Here is a 27,334-nt window from a genome sequence, read left to right as displayed (position 1 = left end):
TCCTTTTTAATGTTACGTTTATGTATTTCTTTGGTTAATGTAGTTTTATGCATATCTGACTGTTAATCTCTTTAAAGTTTACTGGACCACATACTGCAGAAAAACTAGCATTCCATATTCAATGACTTATGGTTGCTTCCGTACCTTGACCATGTTGGTCATGTCCTAGTCTTTAATTGTATAGCACACCAATGCATGGTGTGTTTTTGGTAATCATTTTAGAGATTCAGACCATTTTAAATGGTAATCCAGTTGAAGTCAGAAGTTTACATATACTTAGGTTGATGTCATTAAAACTCATTTTTTAACCACTCCACAGATTTAATATTAGCAAACTATAGTTTTGGCAAGTCGTTTAAGACAACTACTTGTGCATGACACTTTTCCAACAATTGTTTACAGACAAATTGTTTCACTTTTAATTGACTATATCACAATTCCAGTGGGTCAGAAGTTTACATACACTAAGTTAACTGTGCCTTTAAGCAGCTTTGAAAATTCCAGAAAATTATGTCAAGCCTTTAGGCAATTAGCCAATTAGCTTCTCATACAAGGTGTACTGAATTGGAGGTGTACCTGTGGATGTATTTTAAGGCCTACCTTCATACACAGTGCCTCTTTGCTTGATATTATGGGAAAATCAAAAGGAATCAGCCAAGACCTCAGAATAAACATTTTGGACCTCCACAAGTCTGGTTAATTTCCAAATACCTGAAGGTACCACGTTCATCTCTACAAACAATAGTACGCATGTATAAACACCATAGGACCACGCAGCCATCATACTGCTCAGGAAGGAGACACAATCTGTCTCCCAGAGATGAGTGTAGCTGGTGCGAAAAGTGCGAATCAATCCCAGAACAACAGCAAAGGACCTTGTGAAGATGCTGGAGGAAACAGGTAGACAAGTATCTATATCCACAGTAAAATGAGTCCTATATCGACATAACCTGAAAGGCTGCTCAGCAAGGAAGAAGCCAGTGCTCTAAAACCTACTACATTTTGCAAGTGCACATGGGGACAAAGATCTTACTTTTTGGATAAATTTCCTCTGGTCTGATGAAACAAAAATGTTACTGTTTGGCCACAATGACCATCATAATATTTGGAGGAAAAAGGGTGAGACTTGCAAGCCTAAGAACACCATCCCAACCATGGCAACATCAAGTTGTGGGGGTGCTTTGCTGCAGAAGGGACTGGTGCACTTCACAAAATAGATGGCATCATGAGGAAGGAAGATTATGTGGATATATTGAAGCAACATCTCAAGACATCAGCCAAGAAGTTAAAGCTCGGTCGCAAATGGGTCTCCCAAATGGACAATGACCCCAGGCATACCTCCAAAGTTGTGGCAAAATGGCTTAAGGACAACAAAGTCAAGGTATTGGAGTGGCCATCACAAAGCCCTGACCTCAATCTGATAGACAATTTGTGGGCAGAACTGAAAAAGTGTGTGCGAGCAAGGAGGCCTACAAACCTGACTCAGTTACACCAGTTCTGTCTGGAGGAATGGGCCAAAATTCCAGCAACTTATTGTGAGAAGCTTGTGGAAGGCCACCCAAAATGTTTGACCCAAGTTAAACAATTTAAAGGCAATGCTACCAAATACTAACAAACTGTATGTAAACTTCTGACCTGCTGGGAATGTGATGAAAGAAATAAAAACTGAAATAAATCATTCTCTCTGCTATTATCCTGACATTTCACATTCTTAAAATAAAGTAGTGATCCTAACTGACCTAAGACAGGGAATTTTTCTATGATTAAATGTCAGGAATTGTGAAAAACTGAGTTTAAATGGATTTGGCTAAGGTAAACTTCTGACTTCAACTGTAGTTCATCAAAAAAGGAAAATTCTCTAATTTACTTGAGGGTGAGTAAATGATGAGAGAATTTTAATTTGTTGGTGAACTATCCCTTTAACAGCATCTTTACACTGGTTTACAGCAAAATGGCCACAACATGATTAACTTGCCCTTAAAAAGAGAGGAAATAATTAATAAACAAATAAAAAATGTGTTTTATATTAGATGAGATTATCAAACAGAAGTACCATGGCAATACACGTTTTTTGAACATGGAACCATGATAATACCATGATATTCTTTTAAGTACCTTGGAGTACAATGTAGATACCATGATATTTGAATATGGTAATGATTTAGTACTATAGTATAAATCAAAATCATTTGATGGTACTGACACAAATCACATGGTACTTTTTTAGGGCATGTGTTGTTTAGTGATAACAGGGATTTCAAAAAGGCCTCTTAACAGAGTGAGTGTGAACACTTTTAGAGCCACATCATCTGCTTTCAGCACCTTCTTCAAATCCAGATAAACTCCAGATCCTTACCAGAACGCACTGCTGCTTCCTGCTCATAAACGCACAGCCATGAATGGGGCATTAGTAAAAGTGGCATCCAGACATAATCTTGATTCTTGATACCATTTGCCATTTGCAATACGACATCAAAAACTAAAATGCTATTGAAAACACTTTTAATTAAAAATATAAGCATTAACAAATGAAATGACAACAATGGCATGTAGCCTTGAAGAATTTTTCAATCAAGACAGTCAGTCACATTTATATCTATAGCACATTTAAAAACAACAGTTGTTTATTTGAGTGATGTACAATAAAACCAATAAAGTAAACATTACATTACGTTTATTTGTATTTTTATTTTTTTATACAGTTTTTGGCCCAACTTTGTATTCATGCTCGTAATACTAGTGTAAGAAAAAAAACATATCTTTATCCTGCATTGCAGCTCTTCCTCAAAGTACAGCTGAAGAGCCAAGGCTGTAAAAAACAATTTGTTCCAGCATATTAAAACGCACGTTCACACACACATGGAGCATGTTTCACCTGACTCTATGCCAGGGTCCGGTTAGGCAAGAGAGATCTACCCATACACTGTTTTCATTGAGAACTAGCAGCGTCTGTCTCTTTTGGAAGGTGGCATGGCAGTCAATTACTCCCTGTTATTTATAATGCTGTAATATTTATACTCCACATGTCTGTTCTCGATCTTTATAATGCAGCTGTCATTCTGCTTTGTGCATTCATTTAATTAGAATCACATAAGATTCTAAAGTGACCAAATGTCATATAAGATCGTCCTTAATGCTCAATGATCAATTAGTCTCTTGCTATTGATTAATTTAGAGAAGTACCTTTAGAATCAGACATTGACACTCTATCTTGCGAAAATAGGTCCAGGTCAAATTTGACCATTAAAATAAAAAGAAACGTAAACAAAAAAGTTACATTTTTGTATGAAGAAAATTGGCCATTATTTTTAGGATTTAAAAAAAAAAAATGTAATTGTAATTTTGTCTTTTTTTTTTTTTTCATAGCAAATAAGCACATTTTCTTCTCATTCTCATTACCATAATGCGTTTGGACGTTTCAGTTTTTAGTTTTTGTAATTTCAGTTGTCCTCAGTGGTGAATCTTATCACTGTTATTCTATCATTTTTGGAAAAAATACAGTACAAATACTGTTATGCAATTATGATTTTTTTTATTTTATTAAAATCAGCATAAATTTAAGGCAGTACAACAAATACTATGGTAACACTGTACAAAAAAGTTTGTATTCGTTATTATTAGTTAACTACATAGTTATAAAGTAGCAATAAGCAATTCTTTTTTAGTGCTTATTAATCTTGGTTGATCTTAATTTCAACAATTTTTTTTATTAAAATTGTATATGTTAACAATAGTTCATGCATTATGAAGTAACAGTAAACAATTGTATATTTATAAATTAATATTAATAAAGATTAATAAATGCTGTAAAAATATATTGTTAATTGTTGGTTCATGATACGTTATGCATTCACTTATGCATTAACAAATAGAACCTTATTATGAAGTGTTCCTAATACTACCATGCTGCATAAATATGTTACAATATATATAATATATCTTTATTTTTTTCACATTATAGTAACGAGAATCAGTTTGTATTACAGTAAAGAGAATGTAGAGGGAAATATGTTTAATGGTAATGAAAATGTCACAATTGAGGGAAAAAAAAAAAGAAAAAAAACTTAATTGCCCTTAATTGACTCTATCTTCTTTTAATTAAAGTATAATTTATAATTTGTTCACTTTTGATTTTGGCGTGAAATTCCCTGGACATGTTCTTAACAGGTTTTGTGAGATTCACCCTCTTATTCACACAGTGCTATTCCCAGCAGGCCTCTGATGTAATGTTTTGTTTTTATTAAAAATCTGTTTTAACGGTTACGGTTCTTATTAAACTCCATTAGGTTACTCAGGCGTTTAAAGCAAAACCACCCACCTTTGGTCAACCATTTTATTACAGCGCATTTACTAACTTGTTGAAATTAGATTGCTGATTTTGCAGTAAATAAATTTGTATGCATGATCAAGTGTTTATAAAGTTGGCCCTAATATAGCCCTGTGTTTATTTCTGTTTTCCTAGTGTATAACTGGACAGTGGATGAAGTCGTGGATTGGCTTATCGGCTACGTCGAATTGCCACAATATGTAGAAGCCTTCCGCAGGATGAATTTCAACGGTACATCCATGCCCCGGTGAGCAACAGGCCAATTAACAGGACGACTAGTCGTTTAAAGGAGGAAGCAGACAGCAGTCTTTAAAGACCTGCTTGTAATGGTTAAATGTTTCTTTAGCTCTGAAATGTGAGATATAAATAATTTTTTTGTTAATCTTTGGCAATCAAATTAAGAAGTTCTGGCCTCTTACTCAGCACCCATCTGCTGCACTCAGGTTTTAATAATGTTTTCTCTTGTAGTTTGGCTGTGAAGAACAGCACTCTGACACAGACAGTCCTGAAGATTCTGGACAGGAGTCATGTTCAGAAACTACAGCTCAAGGCTCTGGACACGGTTCTGTTTGGAGCTCCTATGAGTGAGTGACAGTTTCCTCAATTACAGCAAAGAACCTTGTAAAGTTGATGGGATGTCGTAGGAACTGAGCTACCCATATTCTGTCAATTTTAATGTTTAAACCTTTTCTTAGATCTGTTTGTTTTACTGATGTAGTTTAGTTCAGTAGTTCTCAACAGGAGGGTTGGATCCTATGTCAGGTTAATAATTTAGAAAATTGTTGGCTGTTGGGCATATGTGGTTCAAGAATTCAATTAAATAATGTAATCATGATTCAGTCACTTTCTGTGATTAGTCTAGTTTATATCAGAAAGTATGATGACTGAGGCATGCATATAAACTCAGTAGAACCTGCTTATCTACTTTTTCAGACTTACAGTGAACTTACCAGCATGTGTTGTTCTTTAATGGAAGTGTAAAGGAGGAGTAGTAGAAAAGCTAACATGGTGTTTCCTCAGATTAAAGTTTGATGTATGAGAAAATGACCAGCTGTTGGATTTGGACTGGAACTTTTGTCTCTGTTGCCTAGGGCTGCAACTAACGATTATTTTGATAATCGATTAATCTGATTATTAGAATGATTATTAGACTATTCTGCGATTATTGCAACGATTAATCATTAGCTCTTAACCGATTATTTAGCCTGTGCCCCGACTTAAAAGGTTGTATTAAACGTGCTTACTAACAATAGAGGACAAAATCATCTTTTAAAAATACCTCTAAATGACATTCACTGAATTAAAGGGTAAAAAACACTTTTTATTAAAAAATTAACTGTTGTTATCAAGTAGTGCCAGACCAATATATCGGTCGGCTGATATTATTCTTTATTTTAATGATCGGCATTGGACTGAAACTAAACATACAGTACTGATGTTTATTTAGCTATTTATTTTATTTGTATTTATTCTTTCTTTTAATGGTCAGCATTTGACTGATACTAAACACATTACTGATGTTTATTTAACTTTTTATTTTATTTTTATTCTTTATTTTAATGGTCAGCAATTGACTTATACTAAACAGTACTGATGTTTATTTAGCTATTTATTGTATTTTTATTTATTTATTTTCTCAGTGTTTATTTCTAGAATTTATTGACAATTTATAATGATAATGTCAAATATTCTTTGATAAAAATATTTAAGAAAGCAGCCTTCTGAGTACCTTTGCATAGTCATATCGGTGCAAAATCAGTGAACAATCCACATAGACCACAAAGAGAAATTTATTTCCGTATTATTTGAACTTTAATAAAGCTATAGTGCATTAAATATAACTGCATTTAAAATGTAAGATGTTAAGGGTGTTTCCTTTAAAGAGCTCCGGCTCCGCTTATTCCACAACGAGAGTGCTTCTGTATTTTGTGTTTTTGCATTATAATTCCCTCATACATCACCTGAAGCTGTTTCAAAAGTTTGGAGTGCATCTGGACTGTAATTCTTCCTCTCCTCAGTCAGGCAGGAACTGCAGTGCTGCTCTCGCATGCCATCTTTTGAGTTTAATGTGATTTCATGTTACATTAAATGACATCAAACAACTACTCGACAATGAAAATTTTTGTCAACAATATTTTATTGTTGGTAACGTCGACTAATCGTTTCAGCCCTACTGTTGCCCATCTTTGTGTTGCCATGGTGGATGGATCACCATTGACATTCTAACTTTTGTATGCAGGGATATCAAATGAGAGCATTTTTTATCAAGGGAGGCAGAGCAACAAATTAATCCATATTGGAGCAAGTTAGTGCAGTCAGCAGTGTAACAGTATTCGTGATAAAATGCAATATTGTGAGTATCGCAATGATTTTAATTAGGGCTGTGTATTGATACAGATTTCCCGATTCGATTCTGATTCATAAGCACGCTCTTATATTCCATTTCAATTAAATATTGATTCATATGGCTATATGTAGGTTAGAATGTTCCTTTTGCTTATATATGAAAGAATTTCTCTCCAAGCTAATGCTGTTAATTATACAGGGGACCTTCTAACTAGGTACATTACGAAAATATGAATTTGACAAACTGTATTTTATTAGTTTTCCATCATTTGGTCACATTATAGCTGTTTAAAAATGAACAAATACATGTATTAAATCAATAAATAAGGTATTATATTTGTTATTTTTTGTTAGATGATTATTGTTTAATTGCATAATTTTTACTATTTACAGGTATTTACATTGATTTGTTGAACACGTGCTAAAACCGGTACTGTCTCTTTAACAAAACCAGCATTACACTCTTCTGTAAAGAGCGTATTTAGATGAATGCATGTTAACGAGAGAGAACTCGGATGACTTTTTCTCATCTGTGCCGTGCATGATTAGAATTATATGTTTATTTATTTATTTTTTTTGACCGTCATTTTTATTTGTATAGCGCTTTTCATAACACACATCATTTCAAAGCAGCTTTACAGAAAATTATGCTTTAACAGAAAAAGCTATAATATAGTCTTCGAGTCATAATAGTGCAGTTTAAAAAAAGACATGATTGTAAATTGCACCTTAAATAATAGAAAATAATTATTTTTATATGTATATTTAGACCCCCAGTGAGCAAGCTTAAGGCGACTGTGGCAAGGAACACAAAACTTCATAAGATGTTGGTTAAAGGAAAAAACAACTTTGGGGGAAACCAGGCTCACTGTGGGGGCCAGTTCCCCTCTGGCTAAACAGCATGAATATAATGCCAATATTAGTTATTTATGTGTAGTACAAGTCAAGATTTAAAATTAGTAAACTATGTTAGTGTTAAGGGCCAATGTTTAAACAAAAAGATATTATATTATCTGTAAGATTAATGACTAAATTCTTAGAATATACATTCTTAATTAACTACAGAAGTGCAAACAGATGCATTGTCTTTTGTTATTTGGCTGATGAAGGCTGCAATTAATTTATTATCTACATATTCCATTTTAAGAGTGTATTCTATCGTTTCACCAAGGTGATGCAAGCAGAGGTCAGTAAGGTGCACTGCAGTTCAACTGTAAGCTTGTGGTAGATTCATTTCCAGCAGAGTCCATCTTGAGTCCAAATTTCAGGCAGTGTCCAGTGAAGTATCCCATGTCTGACGGTTGGTGCTGGCATCAGTTCATCCTCTGTGAAGTCCATCGTAGTAGACTGAAGCGATATCTGGCTGGCACAGGCTGCAGATAGTCGTCATCACTCAGCAACACGTAGTAGTGGGAGTCGGACATCAGGCAGGACCAGAGCTGGATCTGGCAGGCTCTGGTAACCTCATGATATTTATCCCGAGGTTGAGACAGGGAAAAAAATAGAATAGTATTAGAGTAGATGCCATCACTTTAAAACAGGATTATAGAATATGAGAAGTGTTTCTGGTTCCGGCAGACCTAACTAATGCAGCATAATTATGAGCTGATAGATAAATTAGGTGTATGCCTGGCTGAAAAGATGAGTCTTTAGTCTAGACTTAAACTGAGAGAGTGTATCTGAGTCCCGAACCATCTTCGGAAGACTACTCCATAGTTTAGTAGCCAAATAGGAAAAGGATATACCTCCTTTTGTGGATTTTGATATTCTTGGTAGTATTAACAGGCCAGAATTTTGCAATCTTAGTGAACGTGATGGAATATAGCATGATAGAAGGTCACATAAGTATTGTGGAGCTAGACCATTCAAAGCTTTGAAAGTAGTTAGAAGTATTTTAAAATGAATATGAAATTTAACAGCTAGCCAATGTAGTGACACTATGATCATATTTCTTGGTTCTAGTCAGCACTCTAGCTGCTGCATTTTGATCTAACTGAAGTTTATTTATTGAACCTGCAGGACATCCTCCCAGTAATGCATTTCAATAATTTAGTCTTGAGGTCATGAACGCAAAAATGAGTTTTTCGGCATTAGAAACAGAGAGCATGTGTCGTAACTTAGCAGTATTTCCGAGATGGAAGAATGCTGTTCTACAAACATTGGAAATGTGTTTTTCAAAGGACAGATTGCTATCAAATATAACACCTATGTTCTCCGCTGTAGAAGACGATGTGACGTCCAACGAGAGTTTTTTTTTTTTTGAGTTTTTTTTTTTGAGGTTTTTGGTCCAATAATTAGAACCTCTGTTTTGTTGGAGTTGAGTAGAAGGAAATTTCTAGCCATCCAATCTTTGATATCATTGATACACTCTGCTAACTTGGAGAGTTGTGAAATTTTGTCGGGTTTCGAGGAAATATAAAGTTGGATCTGCATAACAGTGAAAACTAATTCCACTAATTCCATGGTTCCTTATAATACACAACACAAAGGGTATTAAAATAGGCATTGTTCAATGACAAATGGGTCGCGTGGATCTCATCTTCGGACACGCGGAACAACTTTTACTCTCAACACGCAGTGAAAGGATCTCGCTGTTGAGTACTCCACTATACTACACAAATTCTGGTGAGTGAAATGTAAACATTTTACCAGCCAGTTGCCAAATATATACATTTTAGTTGCATAGCGTGAACTTGTTTGCAAATGCGAGTGATTTCCTCTCATTGTAGTGGAAGGTTTCGCATAGAGTAAGAGATCGATCTAAGGATTTAAGGATTGAGATCGTTCAGTCTTATTTTAATGCACTTTTTATTTGCCCATTACATTTCCTAAAGGCAATGTCAGTAGACTAGTTCATTTTTTTTCTTGTTTCTGATGTTTTAATGGCGTCTGATTTTGATGCAAGTAGCAAAAACGGCATCAGAATTGGGAAATTTGATTTGTTTCTGTGATTCGGTCCGGTTCAGGATATCGAATACCATTTTGTTACCCAAGCCACAGCCTAGCCACAATGAAAGTGTGCAAATGGCATTTAAAATCTTAATTAAATATAATAGTAATATAAAATGTGATTTAAGCTCTCAATCCACCAGAAACTCAAGCAATATCAGCAGATTTTGAAACACATATGACAGAGCGATTGGCTGCCGCCTGGAATTTTTCACCTCTAATTTGTGAAAGTTGAGGATTTTCTTTACATCTTATGCTCTCATTGCTTGTTCCGCTCTGCTGTGATTCCAACATTCCCCCGCATAAGCCTTACGCTCAGGTCTGCTCATTTCTCACCAGTGGACACAAACCGATATACTGTCTCTGAGCATTTAAACATCATTCACAAGCCTTGTGAGGCTCGAGTGAACTGCTGTAGACTGAGAGTGAATGCTCAGGGGGTTGATTTGGGAGTGTTGCGGTGGGTTACTCTGTATTCTGAGCACACGTCTTTGGCGCACTGAAACGCATACGGGCAGACTGTAAGCATCAGAATGTTGGTGCACAGGTTAGGCAGGCTAAGGTCTGTTTGTGAGGCTTTTACATGTTTGTGGTTTTGTCACTTTCCCTGTCTTTTGTTTGATTGGGTGCATTTTACCTTTACACAGTTCCAAGGAATGTAAGAGAAATGTTTCTAAAAGCTTCCTGTAGCTCAGCTGAGTTTGATTCCAATAGAACACGAAAACTGATAAAAACCTTGAATGTACTATTACATTTACTGCATATTTTTGCATTTAGCATAATGTATTTTATCCAAAGTGACTAACAGTACATTCAAAGTGTATATTTTATCATAATGTAGTTTAATTTTCCTGGAATCCGAACCCAACTTGAGTCATGCTCTACCAGTTTACAGGAAGCTACAGGGTCTCTCGCTTTGGATAAAAGCATCTGCAAAATGCGGAACGTGTGAGCGTCAGGGTTATAATAGTCTTTAAAAAAAATTTTTTTTATTGCTTTTTGTATTTTACATTTTCACTTTTAGTTTGAATTGTTTATAAATATTTCTTTTTATTTTTTATAAATGATTACCTTTAAATTACATTTTTCAGTCGATTTTTCAAAAGATTTTGTATATGTGTATTTTTTCACTTGGTTATACTTCTGCGAGTGTAGTAAAGACAAAATATACTTATATTCAAGATCTATTCTCTAAAAGCAAGTCTAAATATCTTGTATGCTGCTTCTCAGGTGAATGCATCTTTTTTATTTATTTATTTATTTTTTTTTTTAAAGGATTTTTTAGATATTTTAAAATATTTGTATTTTTAATATTATATTCAACATTCTCAGATAACAATTTTTACTTATGCAGTATAGCTCCTAAAGAAAATGTACATTGTTTTAAAAGAGTTCTTGATATTTATATTAGAAAACAATCCAAAACAAAAACATATTTTGTTGCAATGTATAATGGGGCAAAGACTTTTTTGTTCACTTCAACCCATCTTTAATTCACAAAAAACAATCTCTCATTAAAAAAGCTGTGTATTGCCAATTTTCTTCACGATAAGAAATGCACAGTAACACATATATTATGATTCAATAAGTCGCAAGCCATCACGTTATAATCTAGCTGCAGCAAGCGCACGCGGTCGAGGACAAGCGTCCCCGCGACAGAGAGTGCATCAGCCGGATGCAGTTTCAATCTCTCCCCCTTAGATCGGGACACTTCGCAACTCATAGAAGAGGCACTGACTGCACAGAGAAATGCCAGTTTCGGAGTTTGTAGTTATTTACATGACCTGCTTCCTTATTATTTGAACTTTAATAAAGCTATAACACATTAAATATAACTGCATTAAAGATGTAATGCCGGGGTGTTTCCTTTAAAGACACTCCACTCATGTTTTGCTTCAGTTGAACGGCAGCTCTTGCTCCGCTTATTCCACAACGAGAGTGCTTCTGTATTTACTTATTTTGTATTTTTGTATAATTCCCTCATACTTTGCGATCTACATCATATGAAGCTGTTTGGTTTAGAGTGTGTCTGGATTGTGAGCTACGTTTTCTTCCTCTTTCAGGCGCTAGCTGCAGTGCTCCTCTCGCGCTATCATTAGAGTTTCATATGATCTCGTGTTACGTTAAATGAGATCAAACAACTATTGGACAATGGACATTTTTGTCGACAAGCTCAAGAGTCGTTTACTGAACCAAAACTAAAAAATCTTTTTTTAATTAATTTTTTGTACAATCTATGGATAATTTTTTCGAAAATGGTTCTAAATAACCGGTTCTTGGTTCCCAGCCCTACACTCGATCAGACAATGCAACAAGAGAACTAATTATTTGTTTGAAATATCAATCCAATGGCCACATTTTGTCTGATTGGGTGGCTCTTTTTGACAGTAGACAGATTATCTAAAGTCAGGGTTGGGAGATAAATCAGGCAATTCGTCATTATTCACCAACCTTGGAGAATGCAAAAATGATGCATTCCTGAGCGCGTTATCTAAAGAATCTGCCTTGACCTCGAAACAGGATCAGTGTGTGCAAGCGTGCACTCTTTAGTCATGCATGTCTGTTTGCTGAACCTCTACACGTCCTTTTCACACTGACTGCAGTATCCATCAGCCCGGGTGGCACGTCACAGCCATTACAGTAATGATGTAATGTCATTTTATTTATGGCATGCACCAGAACACACAGAACTGAAATAACTGTGTGGGTCACATGCCTAAAGTTTAGTTTTAAGGAAAAATTATTCTCTAGAAATTATGGCCAAACTGGAATTAGTGTGTTTGACATGGCGCAGTTCTTAATGCTTCATGAGCATATTTTACAGAAAGCTATTTCAAAAAGGGAAAAAAAATGTCCGCTACCCATATTAGGCTACTTATGTTGTGTGATGTATTTCCAGGTGACAAAGGATATGAAAGGAGAAAATGTAGGACAGGACTTTATCAATCTGAATTTGATTAGATTGTGATAAGTGTGCGTTACATCAAGGAAGTAACCTCATTCAGGATTGGGGGCTACCAAATGTAATAATTTAATAATCAACCATGGAAATACCCCATATCAGTTAACCACTGTTATGAATATGGGGGGGACATCTGTATGTGGGACATGTTTTAAAAACATCTTGAACATTTTACAAAACATGTCTCGAGATGGCTGCCTTCTGTTTCATTCATTGCACTGCAACTAGCTTTTAACGCAAGAAGGCGTTTGGTCTGAACTGCCCCTTACAGTGCATTTGAAGTACATTATATGAGTTTGTGTTTCCTGGGAATCAAACCCATGTCCTTGGCATTACAATTGCCATGCGATACCAGTTACAGAACTATTCAAGAAACTTCTGCTTCTGAAACGTGTCCATATCTTTATGACTGTTCTCTTAGAGGTCTTAATGGAGTCATAGAAAGACTGAACAAGGCATACTGTCTGTATGTGGCAGATCCCATTGTGTAAGTGCACTCTGTAGAGGTCAAACTGCTGGGAACCGGGGATAAGGTGGAGTCTGCATGTGACAGCTCGACACCATTCTACCGATCAACAGACACTGGCTTCAGCTCCCCTGCTACCTTGGGACAATAGATCAGTCAGAAACACAGCTCGTACTGTATATCCTCAGTCTTGTCTTTGTTAAATAGCTGACATATCTGACAGATTTCAAAAGCTCATGCTGCTTTGCAACATTATTTGAATGATAATTTGTCCGATAATTTTTTTCTTTTTGGTGGCAGTTAGTGCACATGCTCCAGACACACTGGCGCTGTTCCAAAACCTAGTGACCTGCCTACTTAGGCAACATCTTTAGGAATCATCTGCATGTGTATATATCATGTATATGTACATATACACCGATCAGCCACAACATTACAACAAAAGCACCTTCCTAATATTGTGTAGGTCCCCCTCATGCTGCCAAAACAGCACCAACCTGCATCTCAGAATAGCATTCTGAGATTATATTCTTCTCACCACAGTTGTACAGAGTGGTTATCTGAGTTACCATAGACTTTCAGTACTTCGAACCAGTCTGGCCATTTTCGGTTGACCTCTTTCATCAACAAGGCATTTCCGTCCACAGAACTGCCACTCACGGGATGTTTTTTGTTTTTGGCACCATTCTGCGTAAATTCTAGAGACTGTTGTGTGTGAAAATCCCAGGAGATCAGCAGCTACAGAAATACTCAAACCAGCCCGTCTGGCACCAACAATCATCCATGTGATTATCTAATCAACCAATCGTGTGGCTGCAGTGCATAAAATCATTCAGATACGGGTCAGGAGCTTCAGTTAATGTTCACATCAACCATCAGAATGGGGGAAAAAATGTGATCTCAGTTATTTGAACCATGGCATGATTGTTGGTGCCAGACAGGCTGGTTTGAGTACTTCTGTAACTGCTGATCTCCTGGGATTTTCATGCGCAACAGTCTCTAGAATTCACTCAGAATGGTGCCAAAAACAAAAAACATCCAGTGAGGGTCAGTTCTGTGGACGGAAATGCCTTGTTGATGAGAGAGGTCAACAGAGAATGGCCAGACTGGTTCAAACTGACAAAGTCTACAGTAAATCAGATAACCGCTCTGTACAATTGTGGTGAAAAGTCTAGCATCTCAGAATGCTATTCTGAGATGCAGGTAGGCGCTGTTTTGACCTACACAATATTAAGGCAGGTGGCTGATCAGTGTATATACTTGTATATAGATAGATAGATATATATATACACACAAAATACTTTATCTGGTAAATATATAGACTATAAAAGGTGGTTTTGGTAATTTGGTAAATACCTAAATAAGACCATTGTAACAAAGCCAAGTCTCTGTCATTTCAAAATAAGAGTCCCGAAATAAGCTAATTTAGTTAATTTTGTGCTTGTTTGTTGTTAAATATAATTTGGTGCATAACACGATAACGATTTTGGTTGCACAATGAACTGCATACGTTATTTTATTTATTTTGGACACTTTTAGCCTCTATGTCTGTGTAAATAGAAATGTGTTTTAGTAGCATCAGTATCTGCCTTCACCACCACCTTAGTTGTTATTATGTATGCTTCTTTTGAACAAATTCAAAGAAAGTAGTGCATGTACCCTTCACAGAGTAGGCAATCCCATAATGTGTCAAGCTCAGTGGTTACATTTTTTTTATCCAAGATGTAGGACGTCCAAAATTGATTATTTAATACTGAAAAGTAATGATTCAAATAATTCAGTACAATTAAAAGTCAACCGTTTTACCCAGTATTTGCTATGTTTTTAATGCTTATGTAAATCTTTGTTTATAAAAGCTGTTGAACTGAATCAGCACGACTATTTTCATGTAAGACAGCCTGTTGTGCTCTCGAAAGCATTAGGAGTTGTGAAGAGAATTATTTTCCATCTCTCAACACAGACTCTTATTTAATCATGGACAGGTACAGAAAGAGTAAGACATTGAGTCAGCCGGGGTCAGAACTGTGTGCTGTCCCCAGGGATGTGTTTTGCCCAATGGCACAATAGTAGTAAGTATTGCAATACTGTGACCACAGTCATCAACAGACGCAAATGCAACCTTAATTTTACACAAAAGATTTACCATTCTCTCATTACATGTGGCTTAATTTGCTTTACCCATAATTAGCCTTGTCCAATTACTTAGTCTGATCACTTCAGCAAGCCACCATTTGAGGAATCATTCATGTTTGTAACAAATAGCACTGAGAATATGTCCTAATGAAGTCCCTTTTTAGTAATATGCACTGTGAATTTGAAAGCATGAGTATCTTGTTTGCAGGGTTCACTTTGAAAATAGTGATTGAAATGAAGAGTTTAGGATTGTGTTTCTTTTGTTCTCAGGAGTGAGTTGTGATCTCATTACCAGAGCTTTTTATGGGTCTAGATTTAAAATCCGGGTTTAATTGCACCAAAGCCTGTCCATTATGTGATTCACTGAATCAGTTTTGAGCATTTTATATTTCAGGTGCAACTTTTATTCACAGCATAAGCTGAACTTTGTCATGTTCAAAGCATTATCCCTTAAATATTCTTTGGATAAAAGATTGTCTGCTATTTAACTACTTGTTTTGTCTGCTTTAATGTTTACTGGTTTCTGTCTCACACAGTGAACAGACATAACCATCTGAAGGACTTCATGCTGGTCGTGTCTATAGTCATTGGTATGGGAGGCTGCTGGTTTGCTTACATTCAGAACCGCTACTCTAAAGACCACATGAAGAAGATGATGATAGACCTCGAGAGCCTCCAGAGAGCGGAGCAGAGCCTTCATGACCTCCAGCAGAAGTAAGAGCCTCTTCTGTTTTTATTTTATTTTTAGATTTTCGAAACCATGCAAGAAGCACTGTGGTGTTTTTCAAAGCATTTAGCACCAGTTAGAGACTGCATTGACGATTTAGAAACCTTTTAATTGCAAATAGTTCTGCAACAAGTGGCCAGCCGATATGGGATTTTCAATGGCTGATGCCAATACCTCTCAATATCTAGAGAGCAAGGTGGCTGATTGCCGTTTTAATGGCAATATAAACATTACACATTTTAAACACGGAGTTCATAACATATTGACTCAGAGTTCACTAAATTTGAACTATTTGAATACAAAAGTTGTTTGTTATCCATTGACAAGGCTTTTGGTAGATTTTGCAATAGGCACTAGGAGGAAGCTCCTCTTAATCAGCAAGCAAACACCGTTACCTGCCGATGCCATTAATATCAAGATATATGTTGACCGATAAATCGTCTGTAACAAAACAAAACGTGACATTCAAAACGTAGTTATACTAACTTTCTTAAATTATGCTTATCACATAATCATTTTTTTTTTTTACATGGCAACTTTAGTGACTTTGTGATTTGAAATGACTTTGAAGCTTTGTTCTTTCTTTTATGCTAGACAAAACATAGACATGACCTATGTTTTCTGTACGGGATCTTATAAAGTAAATATCAGGTAGGTATCAGGATTAGTGTTTAGTAAGCTTGTGTTTCCCTTCTGGCAGACAGGAAATGGGGTGAAGAGAAACCGTGAGAGAGGACATCTGTTTTGAGAGAGAGAGAAAGGGAGGGAGATGTGTATAAAATGAGGAAGAAAGCACCAAATCAACACTTTATACTTTTGTATCATTAAATATGCCCAGCTATGCCAGTTTCTGATCTGATATAAATGATACCTCTATTATTTTATTTGCCATGTGATATTTGCCATGTGTCCCGTATTAGCCGGAATGTTCTGTAATTTGGCTGAAATTCCCAAGTACCGTACAAGATGCCTTTTTGTCGTGTATTTTAGCGGCCGCCGAAACAGATTTGTGTCTTGCACTGAACTGGAAAAATGTTCAAGGGAGACCCCTAACACCTCAGTTGGACAGAGAAACATTTCATGGTTATAACTTTTTTATTACAGTTAGTTTGCATGTGAGTTTACACATCTTAATCTTTATTTTTATTTATTTATAAAGTTTACACTTTTGGATTTTTTCCCCTTTTTCTCCCAATTTGGAATGCCCAATTCCCAATGTGCTATTAAGTCCTCGTGGTCGCGTAGTGATTTGCCTCAGTCCGGGTGGCGGAGGACGAATCCCAGTTGCCTCCGCGTCTGAGACCATCAACCCGCGCATCTTATCACATGGCTTGTTGAACGCGTTGCCACGGAGACATAGCACGTGTGGAGGCTTCACGCCATCCACCGCGGCAACCACGCTCAACTTCCCACGCGCCCCACCGAGAACGATCCACATTATAGTGATCACGAGGAGGTTACCCCATGTGACTCTACCCTCCCTAGCAACCAGGCCAATTTGGTTGCTTAGGAGACCTGGCTGGAGTCACTCAGCACGCCCTGGGATTCGAACTAGTGAACTCCAGGGGTGGTAGCCAGTGTCTTTACCACTGAGCTACCCAGGCCCCCTAAAGTTTACCCTTTTTTATGGCAAAAATGTTTACAAATAGCAAGCATTTTTGAATCAGGAACATACGGTGAGCAGCCAGTGGAAATCGACTGTGCGCGGCCACAACACTGGACCACGAAGAAATGGAGATGGTGATCAAGCGCTCAATGGAGAAAACGTTTTTCCACCCAAGACCGCACCCAAATACACACGGCCCGTTTCTTTAGATTCTTGGAACAGAAGCATCAACATCAACAGCAGTGCTACCGTACATCCATGTTTGTTGACATCTGTCATGCGTTGCATATTTTTAGATTCTGTTCAGATTTTAGAAGTAGTGTAGTGTAATCCAGCCTTTAAATGCTCCTCTTCTTCCAAGCGGATGAAGAAATTTGTTGACTAATAAAATAACTAACTGCATCTCAGAGTTTAATGGCATTTTAGTGCTGATGTAAATGGTAGCAAAACTGGAAAAAGCCGGAAGGCCGGTGCATGTGTGAATAGCAGTTGTGGTACATTTACAAGTGAAGGCAATCCAATAATTTTACTGCAATTCACCAGGTTTCATGTGTAAAAGTGGCTATTGACCCATGTACCAAGTGTTGAATGCATCAAACGCCAATGTTTGCAAGCAGTTATGCGTAGGCCGAATGTCTTTTGAAATGCGAGAACGGTATGGATAACGTTTGTATCCCTCTTAATACCAACTGTCTTCCGCTAGCTTCCTGTCAAAGTCCTTGTACCGACACTTAGTCTGTCACCTTCGAGACAAAGACAGAGACGTGTGTTTGTGGAGAAGTCCATGTGAATGAAGTGAGAGGGTGTGTGTGTGTGTGTGAAGGGAATGGGGCAGTGGAAACTATGCAGAGTGTGTGTGTTGCAGCTGTGGACGTCCAACATGTTGTGTTCTGATGCAACCGCGTGAGTCACCGGATCACATCTCTAGTGATTGGCGGGTGGCCCGTGGTGTTCTGGTCAGCCCTGAGGGAGGTGATTAACCTCCGATACTTTGAATCATCTCTGTTTCAACTCAAGGATAAAAATAAAAAATAAATGCCTCCGTCAGTTATGTCACTCATGAACGCAGCTCTTTGTGGGCTTTTAAAAAAATTATGGAGGGGGGTGTCAGTGTCCAGTGTCTGTCCTGGCTTGTTGCCATAGGCGATATAAGAAATGACCAGAGGAAAAAAAAAAAAAACACTTTTAAACAACATGCTCATTCTTTTTAAAATTGTAGGAAGTGGGATTCTAGTAACAGTTTTCATTTAATTAATTATTTATATATATTTTCCATACAACAAAAATGAATGGTGATTCATAAAATCAGTTTGGCAGGTCATGATGCTTTTGCAAAGACTTGTGTATTTCTTTTGTTGTAGGCTTGCATGGCCTTTATTTTTTTACAGTACATACGCTTTTTTTTTCTCCATTTGAAGCCTGTTGTCAAGGCTTATCAAGACCGAAGCAGTTGAGTCAAGCCTTCCAGCAGTTTCCTGTGTAGGTGTTATGATGCATTTCACACCAGACGAATGTCCTCTCATACACTGCCAAACTACCACATGAGCGATCCGTTCCCTGTCCATTCACTCTGAAATGAGGCCTAATATAAGAAGCACTTTCTGTGTAGCAATTTAGAATTGAATTAGATTTTCTGAATAAAAATGTGTGTTATGCTTGCCAATGCAAAACCCGCCAGGATGTTGCTATGTGGTTGCTAAGGTGTTCTGAGTAGTTGTCAATATTTTTCTATGCTGTTGTTTGGATGTTCTGGATGGTTGCTAGGGTATTCTTGGTGGTTGCTTACGGTTTGTTCAAATCTGTACCCACATATATGAGCAATATTGTTCATAGCAAGCACTACTAATTAAATTGAGTTTTTCTTGCCTGTTCTGAATGCAAAACAATGTCATTTATTTATGTCTAGTTCAGTTCCCTCTCGTAATGTGTGTGAGACAACTCGCATATTTCTTGGAGATGTCTCTCATTGTCTTGTGCGTCTCTCACATGCTTTTTTGACCCTCATAAAGCCAGTCGAGAGAGAGAATGTTCATCCGTGCACGTGACAGTGAACCGTGACTGCTTTTATCTCCGGCTGCAAGTGCACATTTGTGTGTGAGGCAGAATAAGAAACGAGTTTAATTAATCATTGTATGCAGTCCACTCTACGGTTGCCAATTTTTAGTGTTTTTGTTTTTTTATACGCTAGAGCTTTTGCCAACACAAAGGAATGTTGTTTCAAGGGGAGGAGTATAACAGACAAAAAATAAATAAATAAAACAGAACTAAATCAATATTGAACTAAATTTAGAATGGCTTGTAGGATTGAGGTACGATTACTGTGTTGCAAGTCTTGTGTTGGTGGTTGGTGAATGGCAGAGGCCAGGATTACGTGCTTTACAATTTCTGACTTGGCTCTAAATTCAGATCACCTAACACAAGTCCTTCACTCTATTACAATTTCACCTCCAATTCACCTGTTTCCTCCTTCCATCAGGCCATCTGTAAAGCTTTCCCTCTGCTGGCCATCAATGAAACTGCAGTGGCAATACTTATGTATAGGAATGTTCCGGGTTAAATACAAGTTAAGCTCCATCAACAGCATTTGTGTCATAAGGTTGATTTACCACAAAAAATAATTTCGACTCATCCCTCCTTTATTAAAAAAATGCAAAAAGTGTGATTACAGTAAAGGCCTTTGAACACCAAACACAAATCTTAGCTGCGATTTCTCGCCTCAATTAACATTTTGAATAGAAACAATGGATTACTATGAAGCCGTTCACACCTGGAGTGAACATTCATGAGCCAACAAAGCAAGATTTTTTATTTTTTTTATTAAATTTATTTATACATATATATATATATATATACACACACACACCTAATTTTGCCTGGCGATGAAATGCCTTGACCAATGAAATATGAGCTTTGGATTACGTGTCAGGAGCCGCTGCAGTTACCAAAACCAGCGCAACTGGTGGTGCTAAAGCACAGAAAGAGGTTTTGACCACACTGAAGTAACTCGGGGAAGAAGTCATGAACCAGCAGCGAGGATGTGTGTTTCATTTGCATCAAATATGTTAAAAAGTTAAACTTTTTTTCTCATATGTGTTCTCTAAGCATTGCTGCATCACTGCCTTCCACCCCATTTAAAAAAAAAATCAGAGATCTTATGTGGATTGTCTTCTTCATGTATTCCATATTGCTGAATTTTTTGCTTTTGCATTTAATCTTATGCGAGCTCTCTTATACTGTATATCTAATATAATATATATAGCGGCATCTTTGCCTTTGTATCTTTTTTTTTTTTTAAATAAACAGCTTTACAAATCGTATATGTTTTTGTTCACTTTGTGTGACTTTTTTTATACCAAAAATTATTACATAAAATTATGTAATCATTACTGCTGTGCTATTGTTAACAGTCATTAACAGCTGTACTGTACTGTATTAAAGTATTTAAGAATTGTTCAGATTGAAGATGGGTTTTGTGTTTAGGTGTTGTCACATTTAATTCTTAACATGGAGGGTGTTGAGCAAATGTATAACAAAAGTAGATAAACATGGCAATAAGATACAACGAGTATTGTTCCAACTGACAACATTGTTTTAACATTTTATAATGTGAATGCGTTAGGGAGTGATTTTAAAAACACATCAGGAAAATCAGACTGAATCCAGTCTGAATGTGCTACACAGATCCTGGTCCAAGCTGTGGTCATCTCAAGACTGGACTACTGTAATGCTCTGTTGGCCGGCCTCCCAACTAGCATGATTAAGCCACTGCATTTGGTCCAGAACACAGCAGCGCGTCTGGTCTTCAATCAGCCAAAGAGGGCTCACGTCACCCCACTCTTGATTTCGCTACACTGGTCACCTGTAACTGCCCACATCAAATTGAAGGCTTTGACTCTGGCCTTCAGGACAGCCTGTGGAACAGCACCCTCTTACTTCAGTTCACTCCTTCAGGTCTATGTCCCAACTCGCTCTCCACAGTCTGTGAATGAGTGGTGCCTGTTGGTTCACTTTCTCTCTTCCTCTGTGGTGGAATGAGCTTCTGACCTCCACACGATCTTTGAAACTGTCTTAACATTGTTCGGAGAGCACTTAACCAATCCTCACTAAATACACTTAATATAATAAAAAAATGTCTCTTACTTCTACTGTAGTTTCTATACTACTAAGGCCACTTTGAGAACTTCCCAGTAGTAGTTCCTCTCATCCATGATGGGCGAAGGGCAGACCACGCGGTCCTTTACGCCACGTACCGTACCGGGGTAGAAATGCTTGTCAATTAGCGGCACCTTTTGTAAAGGCGTAAATGTGTTAACGGCGATCATTTGCCTGTATTTAATGTGAAAGGGCCATTCGGCGGTGATTCGTTTTGCATTATCGCGTTGCCTCAGGTGTGCAAAGGCCTTATCGCACTTACAATGGAAGTAAATAAGGGCCAGTACATAAATGCATGTCTTCTGGTTCACCCCAGTGTCCTCTGAACCTTGTCATATGATATGCCTTGATCTGAGCTCACAGGCACACGAAGCCTCTTCCTTTAAGGGAAGATTCATCTTGGGTTTTATATAGACACGACCAAGTCAATCAGGGGCCCCACAGTTTCTCTCACTGCCGCCAGGAAAAACTTTAATCTTGTCGTAACTCGGGCAGTCCAGTGCTGTGTCACAGTTTTTTCCCTCCCCCTCTGTGGTCATGATGTAAGTCATGTTTTTTAAACCCCTCCCCCTTCTCCTAATAGTTGCTCAAGTTTTGCAATCAGGGTTTTACCAAAGATGTAGTTTCCTTCTAGTGACCACACATACTCGCACACAGACATTACTAAATGAATACATATGAACATGAAGGATTATGTGAGGTCCTAATCTTTAGAGATGTTTTTCCTGCTAATGGACTCTATAATGTGATATGCTGTGATTCTTGTTTTGTATATTTTAGAACTGCGAATGGATCTTTAGAATTTCTGCTTTTGTGTTTCACAGAAGCCATTACAGGACAAAAGTTTAGAATCACAAGAGGGTGATTAAATAATGGTAGAATTTTCTTTTTTGGTGAAATTATTGCTATAAAATGCCTAGTTGTAGTTGTGTGGTGCCAAAATTAGGTTGTAGTTAAGTTCTGTCTAGTATAAAGACTCAACAAATGTATTAATAGCAATGAGGCTCAAGTGTGTAATTGAAAGCTGTGAGCCAGAAAATCCAAGCGTAGGGGTGGTTTCAGGAGATACAAGTATGATTTTCTTTGTCTGACAAGACTTTTTTTTTAACCTCCTCGTGGTCGCTATAATGTGGTACATTCTCGGTGGGGCACGTGGGGAGTTGAGCGCGGTTGCCGCGGTGGATGGCGTGAAGCCTCCACACGAGCTCTGTGGCAACGCGTTCAACAAGCCACGTGATGAGATGCGCGGGTTGACGGTCTCAGACACGGAGGCAACTGGCATTCGTCCTCCGCCACCTGGACAGAGGCGAATCACTACACGACCACGAGGACTTAAAAAGCACATTGGGAATTGGGCATTCCAAATTGGGAGAAAAGGGGACCCCCCCCCCCCAAAAAAAATCATGCATTTTGTATGCATTGATATCCATATAAACATCAGCAAATCGTGGTCTTCTCGGCCTATGATGTAAACTAAAGGCTATTAGCTATTTAGATTGGATTTACTACATGATTCTGTACCCCTTCTGTCCACTTATATTCTTTTGGATTTAGTTTTACTGTCTAAGCCCTCCCATTGTCTTTAGAAACTGCACCCTCCTTTTGTCTTTCGGGTCATTTTTGACCCGTATTGAAAACCATTAAAAATGCGTAAATTCTTGATTAGTGTACTAAAGGGTCCTTAACATTTTATTGTGGTCCCAAAGTGTATAATGGCAGGGAAACAATGGGTATATTTTTATTATTAATGGAGTAACACAATTTTTAAGGCATTTTTGAAAATTAAAAAAGAAAAAGTTTAAAAACTTGGCAAACGTTGGCCAGTGATGTCACAATTTATGTTTCAATCACTTTTGACCTTTTTTAATATCTCCTTGTCAACAATATTACATATTACATAACAATATTGCTTGTAGAAAATCAACAGTATACATTTTAGATTCACAATTTTAGTACATGCCTATTTCACAAATTAATCTCTATTGCATTTTCTAACAGTCAAAATGGGCCCACTTTGCACGTCTATTGCAACAAATCTATTCCTTCCCACTAATGTCAAACCATTTTTTGCAGTTACAGGGGTTTAGGAAGGTGCCGTAATTGCTATTTCTGCCATCTAATGTTTTAGGAGGAAATAACATCCAATAGGTCTTTTACCATTGGGGGGCCTTGACTCCCTGTACCATATCATATAAAATCATGTTAGTAAAGTTATTTACTAACACATTACCATGTTCAAAACAATACTTGCTCTGATTGTGCTTGTGAAACCCCATTTGAGAGGAAAGTATGCACTTTGTGGGATAGATGCAGTACCCTAGAGAACAGTATAGGGCTAGGGACTAAATTTGAGATAATTTGAAATCATTTTAGGTCAATTTTGATATATAAATGTATAAAACAATTATTAAAAGTTGTAAAACCCAAAAAGGTGAAATCACAACTGGTTCTTCCCATACAGGTCAAAATTGACCCGTTAAGACAATTGAAGGAACCATTTGTTTTAAATTGCGCTTTCTCTTTACAAAAATGATTTTCTGTTTTATTTTGTTTGTTTTAGTGGTCTAGACAAAGTAACAACATTTGGTTCCAGTTTCTCAAAAACCTTGTGGTATTTATAATGTATTCTTTACCTGTCCCGGGTCAAAAATGACCCTAAGACCATAGGAGGGTTATGTTTGTTTAACTGTGTGGTTTTCTCCACAGGCTTCAGATCGCTCAGGAGGAACATCGCTCTGTGGAGGTGGAGAAGGTGAACTTGGAGCAGAAGATGAGGGACGAGATCCATGCCGCCAAACAGGAGGCCCAGAGACTGAAGGAGCTCCGCGAGGGCACAGTGAACGAGCTGAGCCGACAGAAATATGCAGAGGAGGAGCTTGAGCAGGTAAAAGTTCAGGGATGTACAAATGGCCCCCTGAAGTCTCTGTGATATTCTAGTCTTTAGACATACATCCTTTTCTTTTTATGGCCCTTTTCAACATAATTATGTGGGATTTTGTTGCCTGTTTTATTGTCCACCAGACAACAATGTTAAGTCTGATCACTTAGAAAAGTAATAGTGCACCTCGCCTTAACAAGCTGCATGATTTGAGGAATCCTTCATGTCCATAGCATGAAAGTTTAATACTTAAGCCTCTGTCACACTACACTTTGCGCTCCATTCACTTCCAGTCAAACACATCCGAACGGTGGAGACTGGAAACGCAAGCTCATTTGAAGAAATTTTGCAGTCCACTGAGTACAAAACTCTGACCTGTGAATTTGTATGATGAGAAAATGTGTGACCAGTACAAGATTGCAATGTTACACACTGACCTCTTGGCTCAATACAAAGAATACGTATTGCTGCATGTTTTTATTGTCGGCGGAAAATGAGTAGATATTAATATTTGAAATGTTTTATTTATTGAAACTAGAAGCCCGCGTGTGACATATTCTGGTTCGATGCGGTGTCCGAAATACTGCAGCTTAAGGCTTAGTGATTTTAAAAAACCATTTACAATCAGTGTAGACTGTGTAATGATTATGATTAGGTGTGCTTTCTTTAAATTGTATGTTTGTGTAGTAGACAGGAAGTTGGTGGAACTATCTTGCAAGATGATCTTAAACTTCCTTAGTACAGCAAGTCATTTTGTGGAGAAACAATTAGAGTTTGCTGCATATAGCAAACACGTGCTCTGTATCTCATTTCAGATATAAAGTTTTAACATGAAGGAAAGCTAGAAATAAAAACATGCAACACTTGTCTGCAGTGAATCCAATCCCTGAGCTTCGTGGAATTCTTTTGCACACTACTACTAATGGGAATTCCATGTGCCCACACACACACGCACCTCTTGGGTGTCTCCCCAGCGCAGTGTCCATTGCACCACCACCACACTGTGGCCTACTTTAAGTAGTTACTGCAGTGCTGTTGCATAAGGGAGCAGTTTAACACTTCAGATAGTATTATCTTTGTAGGAAAGAGTCTTTGCAGGACATTGTTTCAGGATCAGATCAGGAAATTGTAACAAGCTCCTATCTGATATGTCACGGACAGCAAAGCGGTTTTTCCTGTGATGGAATTTAGCTTCAGTTTCTTTGCATATGTGTAAAAGGGTAGTTGACATGAAATATTTGGGCAAGTTTACAGTACATGTCCTGTGGTGTGACATGGTTCCTGTGTGCTTTGTGTGTTATGTACTATTAGTTGCAGCAGATGTAGAGCGGTCCAAATCGATCGCTTAAGAGGTTTTATTTCAGTTAGAATGCTGCCTTAGAAGCAGCTGCCTGTGTAGGCAGTAGATAGCAAGGCAACTCATTAGGTTTTGCCTGTTTGTGGGTTCCTCACCCCCTGCACCTCATTTAATGAGGTTTGTTTACTTAAAACTATTATGGAGGAGTTCATTAATTGTGTTTATTATAGTGGAGTTCATTAATTGTGTTTATTATAGTAAGGTTATATTGGAGTGCTTAATTGTAGCTGATAAATCTGCATCATTCTTGGGCAAACGTTTCAGGCATTGTTATTTATCCTGTTTATTCTCATTAGTTTGCCAAAATGAGTCAGTCATGGGTCATCCGAACTAGCTAATTGGTATAATTACATATGCAAATCAAGGGCTAAATACTAGAGGTTACAAGGTTTTGTACTACCTTGCAATCTTTTATTTGTTTCATTGGAGCGTAAAAGTGTTTTTCCACTCTTTTACATTCATTAGACTATATGCAAATTTTTTTAATTACTGACAACAATTTACAATTTGTAAATTGTCGACATTTATTTGAATTTACAGAAAACAGATATGAACTGCTCAGTTGTCACTGTGAAAAGTTTAGCATTATATAGTGGCAAGAAAAAGTAGTAAACTCTTTGGAATTAGCTGGTTTTCTGCATTAATTGGTCATAAAATGTGATCTCATCTTCATCAAAGTCACAAGTATAGACAAACACAATGTGCTTACATTAACAACACACAAACAATTATACTATTTCATGTTTTTATTGAACACATCCCAATAAACATTCACAGTGCTGTGGAAAGTGTAAGAGAACCCTTGGATTTATTATCTGATCGATCCACTTTTGGCAGCAATAACCTCAACCAAGTGTTTCCAGTAGCTGCGGATTACACCTGCACAACATTCAGAAGGAATTCTGGACCATTCTTCATTACAGAATTGCTTGAGCTCAGCCATATTCTTAGGATGTCTGGGTGAACGGCTCTCTTGTGGTCATTCCACAGCATCTCTATTGGGTTAAGGTCTGGGCTCTGACTGGGCCACCCAAAAGGTGGATTTTCTTTATTTGTAGCCATTCTGTAGTGGATTTACTTTGATGTTTAGGATCATTGTCCTGCTGCATCACCTAACTTCTACTGAGCATCTGATGGCCCACAGCCAACCTGACATTATCCTGTAGGATATCTTGATAAACTTGGGAATTCATTTTTACCTCTGATGGCAAGCGGTCCAGGCCCCGGAGCAGCAAAGCAGCCCCAAATCATGATGCTCCCTTCACCGAACTTCACTGTTGGGTTGATGTTTTCATGTTGGTATGCGCTGCCCTTTCTTATGCCATACGGAGTGCTGCGTGATCTTCCCAAGACTTTAGCTGTCACTCTAGGTTCTTTTCTGTGGTGTGCCTTTTGAGTCACCTTGGCTGGATGGCCACTTCTAGGGAGTTT

The 27,334-nt window shown here is 37.5% G+C and overlaps 1 protein-coding gene across 5 annotated transcripts in view; it reads left to right on the top strand.

Moving 5' to 3' along the window:
• Nucleotides 1-27,334, top strand: part of LOC127422663 (stromal interaction molecule 1-like) — a 62,908-nt gene that overhangs the window by 22,769 nt on the left and 12,805 nt on the right. For all 5 annotated transcript variants that reach the window (XM_051666437.1, XM_051666436.1, XM_051666438.1 and 2 more), the window contains 4 exons: nt 4,463-4,574; nt 4,796-4,911; nt 15,720-15,897; nt 24,375-24,552. In XM_051666437.1, coding sequence (XP_051522397.1) covers nt 4,463-4,574; nt 4,796-4,911; nt 15,720-15,897; nt 24,375-24,552 — 584 coding nt within the window. The remainder of the gene's footprint in view (nt 1-4,462; nt 4,575-4,795; nt 4,912-15,719; nt 15,898-24,374; nt 24,553-27,334) is intronic.

The sequence above is a fragment of the Myxocyprinus asiaticus genome, chromosome 31, assembly GCF_019703515.2.
Source record: "Myxocyprinus asiaticus isolate MX2 ecotype Aquarium Trade chromosome 31, UBuf_Myxa_2, whole genome shotgun sequence".
NCBI classification, from domain to species: Eukaryota; Metazoa; Chordata; class Actinopteri; order Cypriniformes; family Catostomidae; genus Myxocyprinus; species Myxocyprinus asiaticus.
The sequence above is the reverse complement of the archived record's forward strand: the minus strand, read 5'-3'. Positions and strand labels throughout refer to the sequence as shown.